General features: G+C 39.4%; 1 protein-coding gene across 3 annotated transcripts in view; it reads right to left on the bottom strand.

The window, feature by feature from the left end:
• The window catches only part of CDK13 (cyclin dependent kinase 13), a 47,338-nt gene that overhangs the window by 21,017 nt on the left and 10,492 nt on the right, over positions 1-15,829 (bottom strand). For 2 of the 3 annotated variants that reach the window (XM_064169522.1, XM_064169524.1), the window contains exons 2-5: positions 13,864-14,469; positions 10,196-10,366; positions 9,758-9,897; positions 7,709-7,879 (exon numbers count right to left, since the gene is read on the bottom strand). In XM_064169522.1, the coding sequence (XP_064025592.1) occupies positions 7,709-7,879; positions 9,758-9,897; positions 10,196-10,366; positions 13,864-14,469 (1,088 nt within the window). The remainder of the gene's footprint in view (positions 1-7,708; positions 7,880-9,757; positions 9,898-10,195; positions 10,367-13,863; positions 14,470-15,829) is intronic. The other variant, XM_064169523.1, reaches the window with a different exon arrangement.

Raw genomic sequence — 15,829 nt, 5'->3', positions numbered from 1 at the left:
GAATGGTGTGGTCAGCAGGAGCAGGGAAGTCATTCTGCCCCTGTACTCTGCACTGGTTAGACCTTGAATACTGTGTTCAGTGCTGGGCCCCCCAGTTTAGGAGGGACATTGAGATGCTTGAGCGTATCCAGAGAAGGGCAACGAGGCTGGTGAGAGGCGTCGAGCACAAGCCCTATGAGGAGAGGCTGAGGGAGCTGGGACTGTTTAGCCTGGAGAGGAGGAGGCTCAGGGGTGACCTTATTGCTGTCTATAACTACCTGAAGGGTGGTTGTGGCCAGGAGGAGGTTGCTCTCTTCTCTCAGGTGGCCAGCGCCAGAACAAGAGGACACAGCCTCAGGCTGCGCCAGGGGAGATTTAGGCTTGAGGTGAGGAGAAAGTTCTTCACTGAGAGAGTCACTGGACACTGGAATGGGCTGCCCGGGGAGGTGGTGGAGTCGCCGTCCCTGGGGCTGTTCAAGGCAAGGTTGGACGTGGCACCTGGTGCCATGGTCTAGCCTTGAGCTCTGTGGTAAAGGGTTGGACCTGATGATCTGTGAGGTCTCTTCCAACCCTCATGATACTGTGAAAAAAGTTTTTTCACAGAGAGTGGTCAGGAACTGGAATGAGCTGTCCAGGGAGATGGAGAAGTCACTGCCCCTGGATGCATTTAAGGGTCATTTGAATGTGGTGCTTAGGGATATGGTTTAAGGTGAATCTTGATGAGTAGGGTTGTAGGTTGGACTAGGTGACCCTGAGGGTCTTTTCCAACCTGGATGTTTCTGTGATTCTGTGACTCACATGGATGGAAACTATCCTCATCCTACTCCTTTTGTTCCCATTTAGAGAAATTCATCTTTTTAACCATTTTGTCAGTTAAGACTGGTAAGGGTCAGAAAGTGAGGTACTGGCTGAGAATAATGGAAGGATTAACACTTTTTCTCCTTCTGTGCATATATTTGAAGGGTGCAATGCTCTAAGGCTATGCACACAAAATGCGAAACTCAACAAAACATGACACTGATGATCTATAAAAGCCAAAACATTTTCTGAGGGGACAAAACACCAAACAAAACATACTGTGCATTTTGGTGACACAGGCGGGCTCTGGAAATTTTTGGACTATCATCAAACCACACAAATCCAAAGAAGGACATCAAGTGACACATTCATTGCCAAAGAAAGATACAAGCGCTTTACGGGGCAAGGACAGAGAGAGGGTTGGAGAGAGCAGCAGGGGAGAATAATCCAAGAGTCAACACAGATGACAACCCTTCAACAAGTATTTTCCTAATGTTCCAAATGTACTCTCATAAGAAATGTGTTTCTCAAACTATCCAACTAGATACAGATAAAAAAAAGATCAAGAGACTAGATGTGTCTTATTATGTACACACTTGAATTCAGTCCTTGTAGAAATGCATTACAACGCTATCTTTAAATACAAAAATGCTTTACTAAAGAGGATCCCTGCCTCAGTCACTGTATGCTATGTACAACACTGAGTTGCTGAACAGTTTTGCAGCAGTTTGTTCTGTACTCACTGCTCAAAATGAGATTCCAGTAGATTTCCATTTTGCTAATAAGCCTCCTCATCTTCTATGCAACACAGTATTTTCTACCTTGCTTGATTTAATTGGATTGTACTTACTCTTGCATTTCCTTAACATTTCTCTTCTAGTACTCAGGACATACTATATTCTAAGACAGTTTTGAATGAAATTTTATCAAACAGAACTGTAAAAAGAAATTGTCCAGCAATAAGTTGAAGTTCCTCATGTATTTAAATTCCTTCAAGTTCCTCACACTGACATTTACTTTTTCTTTCTACTCACATTTTACAAACCTGTCTTCTCATTGGTGAAATATCAAATAAAGGCATATCCACTGAATTGATGACTTTAAAATTAAAGAAAATATCACTGCTATACTTTTCTGTTTAGACATCACAAAACTTAAGACAAATTCAGTCCAATAAAATCAGGACCTTTCCTTTTTCCTTAAAGCCATTTTCACCCATGTGCTGAAACAGGTATACCAGCCAAGGGCATAGAGAAGCCCTGGCAGTAACCACTGTCCTCATTTTATCACATACTACAGGGAACTAAGAAACTGAACAAAAAAAAAAAAAAAACTTAAAGCAGAGGAGAATCAAACTGAACTTATTAGAAATATTTAATTAAAACCCAAAGATTTCTCTTATTTTGCCAAAATATGGACCAAATTGAAAAGCCACACAATTAATTCTTCACTCATTCGAGACCAGAGTCCAGGACAGCACACACAATGGGGAAGCACCACTTGAGCAGTCATGCCACTCCTGACAGCTTAGCTGTAGCACAGAAGGTATTTGGGGTAAAAGTTTCTATCAGCTCCTTCAGAAGCAGCAAGGCAACTATAGATCATGAGATCTTTCTGAAATTCAGACCAGTCTGGTTTTACTCAGCTTCCCAGGAAACCCAGCTAAAGCTAGTTATGATACAAGTAAAGAAGGAGCCGTGAAGTCCTCTGATGACTACATGACTGCTGCCACACTCCTTCCAAACCACAACCTTTCAGACTGAGTATTCCTTGACAGCTGTGAGAAAGCAACCTGCTAGTAATAGGAGAGCATACCACAGAGCAGTATCCTTCTGACATGTGTACTATAAATACCAACTTCATGTCTGAAAACATATAATTTGTACTGGCAAATCAGTTGAAAACTTAATCTAAAGTAAACACAGATCTTAAAGTGAATTACAGACACACTCACACACAATCCAAACAAATACTCTACACAAAGAACAACAGCAACAAAAAAGAAACAGATTTTTTTATTAGAGTCTCTCATGCCAAGTTTGACACTCTCCCTCAGGTTACCAGTTAAAAATGCCTTCTCCAGTCAGAAGGTAGAAGAGGCAGCAGTCACTACACCCACTGTTCTACATTCACAGCAACAAAAGCTGAGTCAGGCATCCTGCAACGTTTAGTGAAAACACATTGTGGCAGTCCTGAAGCTAAACTGTAGCTAGCATTTGCTAACAGCTTCTAGCTGTTACAGACCCAACTGAGAAGTGAAAGACGCCTCAGGTGCCCAAAGAAAGAGATGCCCACATCGTAAGAGAAAACAAACCAGAGCTGACAGAAGCCTAAGCAAAAAGGGCCTTTTATCTAACAATCCATAATTGAACAAGTGGCTCAATTAGCTTTTGAGGTATATAGATTTGAATGTACCTAGGAAAAAGTTGTTTTCAGCTTCTGTTTTAAATCTTGTTATCTCCAATTACTATTGCACAGGGAATGTCACACAAACTTTCTCAGACCACAAACACACAATAAAAGATCAAGAGCTTCCGCAAAGCACAATCCTCCTGCTCCAAATGGACATGCCTTAAATCTACAAAGTCAAATTCATTTCCACTACCATTGAGCAAGCAAAAAAGTAAAGCAAAGGAAAGTTTAGTTGTCAGCTGACTTGGTCATATGCACCAACAATGTCAGGCTGCTTTGACTACTGTCACCAACAGCCACAATTGCTCCTGCACTAGCTCACTAGATGAAAACATCTTCAACAAAAATAACCAGTGTTGAGATTTTGGGGGAAGAAAATGAATGGAAACCATAGCTCATCAGAGCTATCAAGTCAAATGTCTCAAGAGAAGCAGAGGAGTTTTTTAACAAGTCTGCTGAGCATATTGTTAAGTCAGCTGTAATGCAGACATGCACACACAAGACAAAATGCGAACTATGAGTCATGCATTCCCATCCCCAAGCTTGTGTATTCACCTACCTGCCTTTAAATGACAGATAGGGGAGAAACACAAAATGGAAACTCCTCCTCACCACACCCAATATGTATCTGGCAGGATCATGCCTCAGAATCAAGATGTTACATCAGAGATTGTGTTGGGTTGGAAGGGACCCTCAAAGGTAATCCCTATGCAAGCAGCAAGGACACCTCTGACCACACCAGGCTGCTCAGGGCCACATCGAGTTTGATCTTAAGTCTCCAGTGAGAGGTCCTCAATCACATCCCTTGGTAACTTGCTCCAGTATTTTACCACTCCCACAGTAAAGAACTTGCTCCGTATATCCAACCTAAATCTACCCCAGTCCACTTTAAAACTACTGCCCCTCATGCTATTGCTACAAGCCCTTCTAAGCAGTCCTTCCTCAGCCTTCCTGTAGGTCCCCCTCAGATACTACAATGTAGCTGTAAGGTCTCCCCAGAGCCTTCTCCTGGCAGAACAGCCCCAATTCTTTCAGCCTGTCTTCATAGCACAGGCTTATCATTTTTGTGGCCTTCTTCTGGACCTGCTCCAGCAGGTGTATGTCTCTCTTCTGTTGGGGGCCCCAGCACTCCAAGTGAGGTCTCACAAAGCAGAGCAGAATGGCTGAATCAACTCTCTCAACCTGCTGGACATGCTTCTTTTGATGCAGCCCAAGATGCAATTTGCATTCTGGGTTGCAAGTATACACTGTTGGCTCATGTCCAGCTTCTCCACCAGCACCCTTTAGTCCTTTTCTGTAGGGCTGCTCTCAATTTCATCATTTCCCAGCCTGTACTGATTCGAAGGGCTGCCCAGATCTAGGTGCAGGACCTTGCACATTGCCTTATTGAACCTCACGGGATTAACAATTAATAGTCACTCACATTCTTTTCCCAACTTCATCATCACACATGTCTTGTGCATTATAAAGACTGCAAAGTTAAAAACTTCAGATTTTTAGTATACCAGACCATCACCCACACAATCGTGTATGTGCCCAATTGAGCTGATAGAAATATACTTACAATGTGTGTACATAAGCTCACAACTTCAGTGCGTTACATCTAACAGCTGGACTACAATAAACCAATCTTATCTACTAAGATTGTTGAGCTTATACCCCAAACTGCACAAGATAAAACACATATATACTTCTCTAGTATTTTGAAAAGTAAAATGCTGTTGAAAATTCTGAGATGAGTCAGATACTCAAAAGTTTGGAAAATACAAGACTCTGTCACATCAGAACATGTAGCACAGCTCAAAGCATCAGGGCAAAGTACAAGGTAAGTGTGATGGTTTGGGTGTTACCCACCCCCACACACACACTTTGGAAATCACCCAGACTAGACTCAGCTGGCTCTGGAAATTGAAGGAAGCTTTATATTTACTGCTTAGCTCAATATACAAGCAAATATTTACAATATATACAGTTTTATACAGAAATATACAAGGTAAAAGGTAATACAGAAACACAACAGCCCTCCCAGAAACCTGAGTCCCCAGGAGGGGCTCCCAAGCACCCTTCCATCTTCTCTCACCCCTCAACCTTACCCCAGAAGTTGCCTTGTGCCCAAGGAAGAACGGAGGGTCGGCCAGGGGGGTTAAGAAGCAGGTGGATTAATCAGAGAGACAGCAAGTTAGGTAAGAGAGTGAAATGCAGCCCAGACACCAGGCAGAGACCAACTCCTTTATATAAGTTTGGATTCTTGCTCTTATACATCTCAGCAAGCCTATGAGTGAAGCAGACATCACCACTGTTTCCCTTTCATCGCCTGTAATCTAGTTCTTCTCAACAAAACATTCCAGCTAGCTTTGAACTAGCACATTAAGTTATTGCTCATTTGTTGCCATCTTTAAAAACATCCTTAAAACAAGTACTGTACAAATGTGCCCAACATTTACATCATTCTCAGAAAATAAGTTTTGCTGCATGTTAAGCTACTGAGATCCAACCAAAAACATACCACCTTAAGTGAATAAGCAGACAAGCAATAGGTCAGGATATGACAGTCAGCCTTAAACACAAAATTAATGAGTCAAGTTAACTATGTGTTAGCAGAAATGTTCTCATTCCCACCTTTACAAATGGGCTACCAGCAGGATTATTCAGAAGTTCTGTTCCAAAATTAAGCATGTAATATAAAGCATAACCACATTCACCAGCAGGCAAAAAGCTTTACTTCTACTCTAAGCTCTAACACATTACAACCACTTTCAGAATGGTTCCTTCTTAAGCCAAACAGCCTACTTTGTGCCTGTAATGGTTTACTGTGAAACCATGACCTAACTTCCTCCCACTTGCATTCATTCCCTGCATAGACTACAATTTGGCCACATCTCAGCTATAAATCCCCATCTCACAATGAACTACTCATTAGACAAATAAAAAATGCTGCACTGAGAAAATAATAAAAAAACCCCACAGCAACAAAAAAAAAACCCAACCAACAAATCTCTGTCTTTTTACAGACAAATCTTAATAGCCCAGTCTCATTATCATGCCAATGCTTTTGACAGACTATCAGAAACTAATTTTATTCTGCCATCTCAAGAAAAGCCCCTTGCCTTGCAATTTTCTGAAAGTGTGCTTGTTTTAACAAGCTGTTCAACAAAAATGAGAAATTAAATTTAAAGCAATATCAAAAGGACAATTACAGACTTGGACCAAAAGAAAAATCATTCTGAAATTAATGAGAGACAGTTTGAATTACACACAAAAAAAAATCTGTACAGCTCACTCCTAGATGCACCAAACAGAAAGAGAGAAAATTAATTAATGAGTCATTAAGTATTAAGTCAAGGCTCAGTGTGGTCCCATTAGCCAAGTAGGTTAGACCTAATTAAAACTCAGTATGAGATTCACATGAAAAGCATAAACCCGCTGATGCAGACTGTCAGGAATCAAAATAGGGCTGACCACTGAACCTGCACATCTCTAGAGAAGCTCTTTTGCTAGATGTTTCCTACTCCGAAACACAATAAAAACAGTATCTCAGTGACGTACAGCCTTCAAGGTATTACACTTTCTGACGATGCTAGGGAAAAAAAAACAACTGATTCCTGCATCATTTTGCCAGCCATCTCCTGACTCATCCCTACCCCACCTGTGTTTCTGCTGGCATATGGCACTTCCTACCCACACTGGTGCTGGGCATGCTCGCTAGGAGCCCAGGGAGAGAAAGCACAGATACTACATTCCCTTCTCAGCCAAACCACGTATCAAACTGCCCACAGGACACTAAAATAACCCTGACTGACAGGTTTACAAGACTTAGACCTAAAAGGAAATGGCTTCCAAACACAAACACCAAAAGTATCAAGCAACAACACTGCACTATTTCCACGCTGCTTTCTGGATTCCCTAGGCTAAGGAGGCTGCAGCAACTCAAAAAAGGCCAGAATTAACACCAAATGAACAGAGACAGTACAAATTTCTATGCCTTCTATTTGGGGAAAAGCACCACCACACATATCTAGCTGTTCATTCTTTTCTTTTGTCCTCCTTCTAGCCATCAAGACACAGTTGTCCAATTAGGTAAGAAGTAAATGAAGGCAAATTTAAAGGAAATCAAGACCTACATGAAAAACATCTCTTCAGCACTGAGCCTGCAATATTCTATGATATGAGAAAACACCATGAGGAAAATAAAAGGCTAATAAAAAGCTCACAATTAAGAGCTTCCTACTGTTATCTAATTCATGTCAAGGAGTGAAAACATCTTTCCTCTCTAGCAAAAGCTGGAATAAAGTAATACATTTTTTTAATCCCACAAAATATTTGCAAAAATGTTTTTATGATCAAAAAGCATACCTGAATTAAACAAAACCCTTGTAATGGCAATTAAATCTAAGTTAAGATGACTAGTCAAGCATCACAACCTGCAAACACACTCTCTAATGAAGCTTAACTTCAAACCAGCATAGCAGACTACTGCATCGAGGAGCAAGAGCAGCTTTTCCCACATTAGTGTATGTACCTTTGTCCTTTTTGAAGTCCAAAGCATCCTCCTTATCTGTAACTATTTCCTTCATGTTGATAATGCTTTGGTGATTAAGCTGTCGAAGAATCTTAATCTCCCGGATAGCTGTAATTGGAAACCCCTCCTTTTCATTATCCAGGCGTACTTTCTTTAGTGCCACCATTTCCCCTAGGAGAAAATGTAAATAAAAAACATTAAGATTAGCAACCAAAACAGTAGGATTTAGAACTGGGCTTGCTTTCAAAACCCTTCTCATTTGTTACTGTTTCTGAATGGACCAGGCAGTGTGTTGAATGGAAACAGAATCAAACCACTGCTGGGAAACTACCGCATGAAGAAGCAAAAATTACAACAATTTTCAGTCACCCACTGTAAGGCCTGTCTTCTCCTTCCTGCATTCCTGATACTCCATACCAGAGCTGTCAATAACCCCCCCATAGAGGAGTGACTATCAGAGGCCTGTGTCTGCCCTGGATCTCGTATTGCTACATTATCACAGGTCAGAAATGCACACATCTAAACAGAACTACTACATATTTCAAGATAGGAGGCAGATGACAAAGAAGTTCTCAGCTTCATCAGTATACTTTCTACAAGTAGAAATGCCACTATCATGGTGACACTGATGAGGTATTTTCCTTATTATTTTACTGCAGGCTTGTGGGTTGGATGAAGCTAAATTCTGTAAAACAGCAGAAGCATCATCTACTCATGACAGAGGACATTTAAAATCCATATGCCAGCTCAACCATTTTGCTCTTGGAAGCTAATTGCTGTGTCTGGGAAGTTTACTGACAGCATACACATCTTTGCCAGCTCTGAAAAAAGACTTACAGTATACCAGTGTACATGATACCTGCACAATAGATTGCATTCCAGTATTACACAACATTCACTTGCTCCGAAAACCCACTGAACAGCTTGTTATAAGGTATTTCAAAGGCCACAATGCCACTTTTGCAGAGGGTTTGAATGCAAAGCCAATGGAAGGTTTTCTGTAACTGTGTGGACCCATATAACACAGAGAGCAACAACTCTGCTGGAGGTTAAGAAATGACTGCCAACATGACAGCATTAAGAAGTTAAATGCGCAAGGACAGAAGCCCAGGAGAGCGGGAAGAAGCTCGTAACAATGATTTGCAGTGCTTCACAAGGTAGAGGTAAAAAAAGTAAAATCAATCAGTGATAGCTCAACTTTAAGCTCACCTTAAAAGTTTACAATCTGAGATAGACACAGGTGAGGAATGAAGAAGGAATAATTACACTGTGCACTCTTCCAGAGATCAGAAAGAAAGAACTGAGACTGATATGTGATTCTATGTAATGTCAAGTACCGCTGCAGCTGAAAATTATAGTGCATTCAAAGTATGCACAAATAAGCCAGAAGGGCAAGCAGCCACAGAAAGAACATGAAATGACCCAGCAACAAACAGCACTAAGGAGGAATCAGTTTCAATACATTATCTATTTAGATGCAGTGACAACATTCTTAGGCATCGTAGTGCTGACTGATTGCTCATTTGACCAAGCTGTCATTGCTGTAAAGCCAGTTATACAGCAAGAAAAACTGTCAACATGCAACAGTGCGGAGCTCTGCTGCACAGAGGCAGATTCTTCTCCTACCTGGTTATTGGAGTATGAAGAAGAAAAATGCATAAAGCTCAGGCATAGCTTCTTTATTTCATCTTTACATCCCTTTACAAACTTCATTATTCTTTGTCGACCTGCCTAGTTTCCAGTTGGTCTCCCCAGAGTATTTACCTTCTCTTCTCCACTAGCTCAACAGCGCACAGCGTCAAAACCCAAGAAGTAAGAATCAGAAGTTAAGACTATTCAGCTTGCTCTCAGCCACAGCTTTCTAGACAGATGATATTCTAAGGCAGCAAAAGATAATTTCTGATTGAAACAAATAATGGACTGAAAACTAAACAAACCAACAACTAAAAACATTCCAAACACTAGAGGACAGAAAGCCACAAATTTTACCAACTATAAAAACAAAATTGTTCAGAATTGTGCAATCATATTTACCTTTTTGGAACTTACCTGTGTCTTTATCTCTGGCTTTGTAAACTTGCCCGTAAGTTCCTTCCCCAATAATACCAATGATGTCAAATTTATCTACACAGCGCTTTCCCCAGTCTATTTCTTTTTCTTTTGTTTCACCATGCCGTGGTCCACATATTCTAGAAAACAAGCAGCTTCTCTAAGAATACAACTAAGATATGTAAGGATTTTCTGGACTTTGGGAAAAAAAACAAACCACACCCACAACCAGCACTATATATGAGACATTATTAGATAACTGGGTCCCTACCAGTAAGTGGAAATAAAACAAATGGTTTGATTCAAGCCCCATTAACAATAAAAAAAATAATTAAAAGCAGAAATAAATATATTCCATTAGAAAAAAAATGTACTTTAAAAGAAGATATTATTGCTTCTACTCGCTTGATAAGCTTTAAAAAAGTCTAATCATCATACTTTGGTCTTCTCTTGCTGTGTAATGGAACTGCTGGTTTCTTTTCTTCAGGGCTTTTAGATAAGTCAGCTCCTCCAGGCAGCTCAGGTGGAAGTGGTAAGTCTGCAAGCAGATGGCGAAGTTTCTTCTCTGTTTCTTTAGTTGACTTCACTGAAACATTTTCTCGCAAACTACTAAAAAAGACATAATTTTGCTAATAAGTTAAACACAGTAGGCAATTAACATACAAAAAGGAATACCTATAGGAATTTTTAAAAATACATTTTAGATTGTCAACACATCAACATCTGCAATCTCTGCTCTTAGAATTTGCAGGACTTTTGATTCAGGCTTCAGAAACAGCTCACAAGCAGCTCTCTGGAAGATGCACAGTTAACTACTGAAATGCTGAAATCAGAACTTCCTGGTGAAAGCTGAGGTTAGGTAACACAGCAAGTCTTATCAAGCCAGACTTCTGCCACACAACCTTCCTCCCAAGCTTACATGGCCTAGGTGATTGAACTTCTGCCAGACATGGGAAGTGCAGTAGTAAAATCTGTAGTCTGACTCCTTATATGGAAAAGGACTACCACAATCCAATTCTTTATAAAGTTGCTCTCCAGAGAACAAATTTTGGGGTTACATTAACACTGCAGGGCATTAAAAGGCAGTCCACACCACCTTGTTTACAGATGCTAAAACACTTAATATTCAACACCTTTCTAGCAATCAGCAGGTAAATCAGACAGGAAAAAAAAACAGATTAAAAATTGACTATGTGCTTCTCTGTTATGGGTTACTGACATCTGACCATTTTAAAATTATCAACCATAATTAGGTCATAGATACCAACAGTCAACTTCTTCTTGAGAAAAATACCCCCAACATCTAAAGCAACATATTCCTCTAACAATTACTACACACAATCCTAGAGATGCTCTTACAATTCTAAAGGGAAAACACTAACATTGTGCTTGCTGCAGGATGCTTTTTCAAAGGCATGGTTGCATTTCTCTAGGCCTTCTTTACTGTAATTACAGTCGTACAGTTACTGCATATCCAGCAGTTTGAAAGAGAATACATCTTATGAAGAGTGACTGAAGGAGCTGGGACTGTTCAGCCTGAAAAAGAGGAGGCTGAGGGGAGACCACATTACTGAAAGGACCTTGTGGAAAGGTTGGTGCTGGTCTCTTCTCACAAGTAATTAGTGACAGGACAAGAGGGAATGAACTCAAGCTGCAACAAGGTAGGTTTAGACTGCACATTAGGATTTTTTTTCCCCATGGGAAGAGTGTTCAGGCATTGGAATGGGCTGCCCAGGTTGGTGGTTGAGTCACCAACCCTGGATGTGGTGCAAGGAGATATGGTTTAGGGTACACCTTGTAGAGAGTATGGATATCGGTTGGACTTGGTTATCCTAAGATTTTTTTCCAACCTGGATGTTTCTGTAACTCTGTGAAAGATACAACAATCTGTTTCTGCCCACCTAGGACTCTCACACTATATTCCCTCTTTACATTTCATGCTTCATCATTGCAACAATAAAACTTTCTGTCATGCTTTGAAGGAACATCTTCCAGAAAAACTGCATTTTGCCAAATACTACTCTTCTATTGTCAGCATGCCTCTTTGGGAACATTCTCCAGGAGTTCTAGTGCAAGTTTTTACCCAACTAGTTTCACAAAGCAAGATCTTCTGTAAATAGAAAGAATTATGCTATCTTCCATCATTTAGAACTCATATTTTTTCTTCTATTAACTGCAATTAGCAATTTTTTTTTAACGTGTTCCAGTGTTTCATATATGTCTATGTTACCTTCCCCATGACAGCAGAACACTTGAGTGTCTTCCACTGCTTCTCTGCCTGCCTGAATTTAAAGAGGCACCTCAAGGAAGCATTTACTGCTCTCATCTCAGATCTAATGGTTAACATGCTATAAAGAACAAACCACCTTTGGACTGCTCATGTAATTACATCACAGTAAAGAAACATTCTTCATTTTCAAGTTCACACACTTGTATTTCTCTCAAGATTCAGGCTCCAAACTTTCAGTATTAGTGAAAGCACATTAGGTGAGAGGCTCTCAAATAGATTTTAGAAGTGGAACAGTAAACAAGCAGACAAGAGCAGCCTTTTTTCAGATCTGCTGAATCACACATCATTGACCACCAGTCTTCCCTTCCAATTAACCTACACAGGGACTTTGCACCACTGCTGTTGCTTCAGAGGGTTTATTTGTGGGTTTATCAGAGTCTCACTGAAGTTCACAACTGACAGCATTATGAACCAACTAGTTCTGCTGGTAGAAGCATAGCTTAAGTGTAATGGAACTCCTCTGTGTGGCTCAGCTCTAACACAGGTATTACACGAAAAAATACTAACAATGAGAAGAAGCTAGCCAGATTCAAGATAAAATCTGACTTCATATTATTGCAATTAGCACCACAACACCAGCCACATACTTATATTTAAACTAGTTAGCCTAATTTTTGGACAGAACAATAGCACTTGAAAGCAAGTAACAGGATCAGAAATTCTGCTCACTTGGAGAAGATGGCTGTGTCATAAATTTAACTGCAAACATACATTCACCACACAAGTCATCCTGAACAACTAGAATGACATTTGCTAGAGTGCTGAAGGGCAAGAAACAAGACTTCCCCTTTTCTACTAAAAAAAAATCCTGCTTGTCCAATACTTTACTAGGTTTTATTTATTTGCCATGTTATCCTAATGCTTAGTACAGCATTAAATTACTAGCAAACATATGAGAAACATTTACACCTCTAGTTATAACTAGTTCTAGTAATCCAAGAAACACTACACTCTTCTCAAGGAACAACACAGGCTAGTTGCGCAGACAGAATGCAAATAAAGTACTTTGCATAAGGTTTTGAATTTTTCTTTTACTGCTTGATATATCACATTCAGTTATTACCTAAATGCTAAGAAATTCTCTTCTACTTGTTGTGAGGTGACTTCTTTTTGTATGTGTGAGAGGCATAAAACACCACAAGTTTTAAAAAAAAAAAAGTAACTTTCCTCAACTTCATCACCAGACCAAAACAAAAATAGTAAATTCCAGCTCAGCAGCATAATCCACCAACACAAACCACAACAGGTATCTGTTAATACTAAGAAGAAATTTCATGTAGTCTAAACTCGGGTAACACTTGGAATACAGACATGGATCTCTTCACTACAAACCAATTTTTATGCTTCCAAAGGAAACAGCAATGACAAGACATGAATCTTGCTTGTGTTATACTAAATAACAAGCAGGGATAAAAACAATTGCCTTCCAAAGGGTCGAAAACCTTTACCTCAAACTCCAGGTAATTAAAGAGTTTTCACATACTGCTACTGAATCCACCTGTCCACATCAGGCTTGGATCCTGACTGCATCCTTGAGTTAGTTACAAACCTATTATGCAACAGTAATCTTAAATAATGTCATCTTTCTTAGATGAAATCCCAATCTTTTTAAGAACCAGTTACATTATTTTAAGATAGAACTCCCTCAGTAGTATTTGCCAGGTTAAACTGAAGAGCAAGAACAAACTACCTAAAAGCCTGATCTAGCAAAGTGATTCATATTTTCCAAAGAAAATAACAATGATTACAATAAAAGAGACAATAACAACAACAATAAAAAGGAACATGCAACCCCAACATCTACTTCACAACTCACCTATCAGTTTCTTTATCTTCAGGCAGCATGGGAGGCAAAGGCAAAGGTGGCAGTGTGGATGTTGGTAGTGCAACAATTCGATCCTTCTCCTTAGTTACTACACTTGGTGTACTCGGTTTGCTTTTCTCTTTTACAGTTACTGGTGGCGGTTTCACAACAGTTACTTTATTCTCTTTTACTGCTGTAGGTTTCTGTTTAATAATTTTGTCTGCAATTAAATTATTTTCCCCTTTTGCTTCAGGAACTGAGACCTTTGCTTTCACCTTGTCGTTTTTCACATTTGCACTGCTTGTAGGAGAAGGTGTATGCTCTGTTTTTATTTTCTTCAGGTCCTTTACATTGTTCACTTGGGGTGCACTTGCAGCAGTGTCCGTGGTTCCCTTGGTAGGTGTTGAAGTATTGGAAGCTTTTGCACTGGCTTTGGCTGCCTCTGCAGCCCTTGCTTTTTTGTTTTTGTTCAGCTCAGCAGCCAGGCTACTCTTCAGAGTCAATGTACTAGGAGAAATACTTGAGTGACGACTTCTGGATCTAGACAACCTATGCCTGCTACGAGATCGGGAGTGCCTTGATGAATATGGACTCCTGCTTCGAGATTTTGCTGATCTCCTGTTTCAAAAAAGTAGACATTTACACAATTACAAAGTAATCTAGCTATTCTCCTCATCTATCTGCTCTTTTGACGAAATACTTTCATTAAACTATTATCACCATGCTTACAGAACAAACAAGAGTCTCTGAAACAGGAACGATCCTGACTTTGGGAAAAATAACCTATAACTGATCAAGAGTCTACTTCTAAACAGGCTGTCAGAAAACCTTACAGCTTTCTTAGGTCTAATTGCTTCCACTGAAGAACTGCAAAATACAACTCTATCTATACGACATATTTTTCCTTTCTCCTCACTACTTATTTGAGATATTTTTCTTCTTTAAAGAAAATCTGATTCTATACAACTCGTGGAAGCATCTTCAATATATACACTAGAGGAAAAATTCAGCTGGCTACATAACCAGAATTCAAAAAAATTAAATTAGTATTGCAACATGACAAGAAAAATCTAAACACAACTCTGAAACAGTAATTGTGGCCACTGCACAAGTTTCACTTTCACAGCTGTCATTAAAGTTAGTTAAAAAAAAAAACAACAAACCACTGAATACTAAAGGCTGCAATGTAACCAACTCAAAAACAGCAATAAACCTTAGATTTCCTTTTTGAAATTTAACTGAGGCTTAAAACAAAAGAAGTAGCACCTAACATCTGCTACAGTTAACTGATAAGCAAACATAACCCACAGGAAGACCAATGCGATGTCTGCATCAGAATAGAGAGACAAACAGAAAACAAAATTTAAGCCACCTAAGAATCACAGCACTAAAACAACCAAGAAAATGAGGGTGAGACTGAGGAGAAATCTTAACAGTTAGAAAAACAAAGGTCTACTGTGCAAAAATACCATTAAATATGAATTTATTTATCACTGAAAGTTTCAAAGAAATATCCCAATTTGTCTGGTAGTAGATTTGATTTGGTTCATTAAAAAAGCAAAAGGGATAGATTTTTAATTGAGGTGAAGGGCATGGAACAAGTAAAGAAGCTTAAAGCCACTGCTACCACACCAAAGTGCTATGAAATAAATTAAATAGGAGGGTTTTAATCCATTTTACCATGCTAAGAATAGTAAATACAGTCATCAGACTTAAAAGTGTTTTCTTGATTACAGTTTGATGGAAATCTCTTTAGAACTTCAATGGGAGGGAAAAGTATAATGAAGATCAAAAAAAAAAAAGTATTCAACAGCTGGACAAATAAAGAAGTATCAAGCAACTAAAGTTGTAAGATTTCCTCAAAGTAGAAGAATATTAGAGTTCCTAAGATAGCACCAGTGTATGGAGGCTGCCAAAGCAAACAAAACATCACCACAAAACTGAACCCAACTACAGTATTCATGATCAAAACTATCCA

This window comes from Pogoniulus pusillus, chromosome 32, assembly GCF_015220805.1.
Source record: "Pogoniulus pusillus isolate bPogPus1 chromosome 32, bPogPus1.pri, whole genome shotgun sequence".
Taxonomy (NCBI): Eukaryota; Metazoa; Chordata; class Aves; order Piciformes; family Lybiidae; genus Pogoniulus; species Pogoniulus pusillus.
Note: the sequence above shows the minus strand (reverse complement) of the source record. Positions and strands in the feature narration are given on the sequence as shown.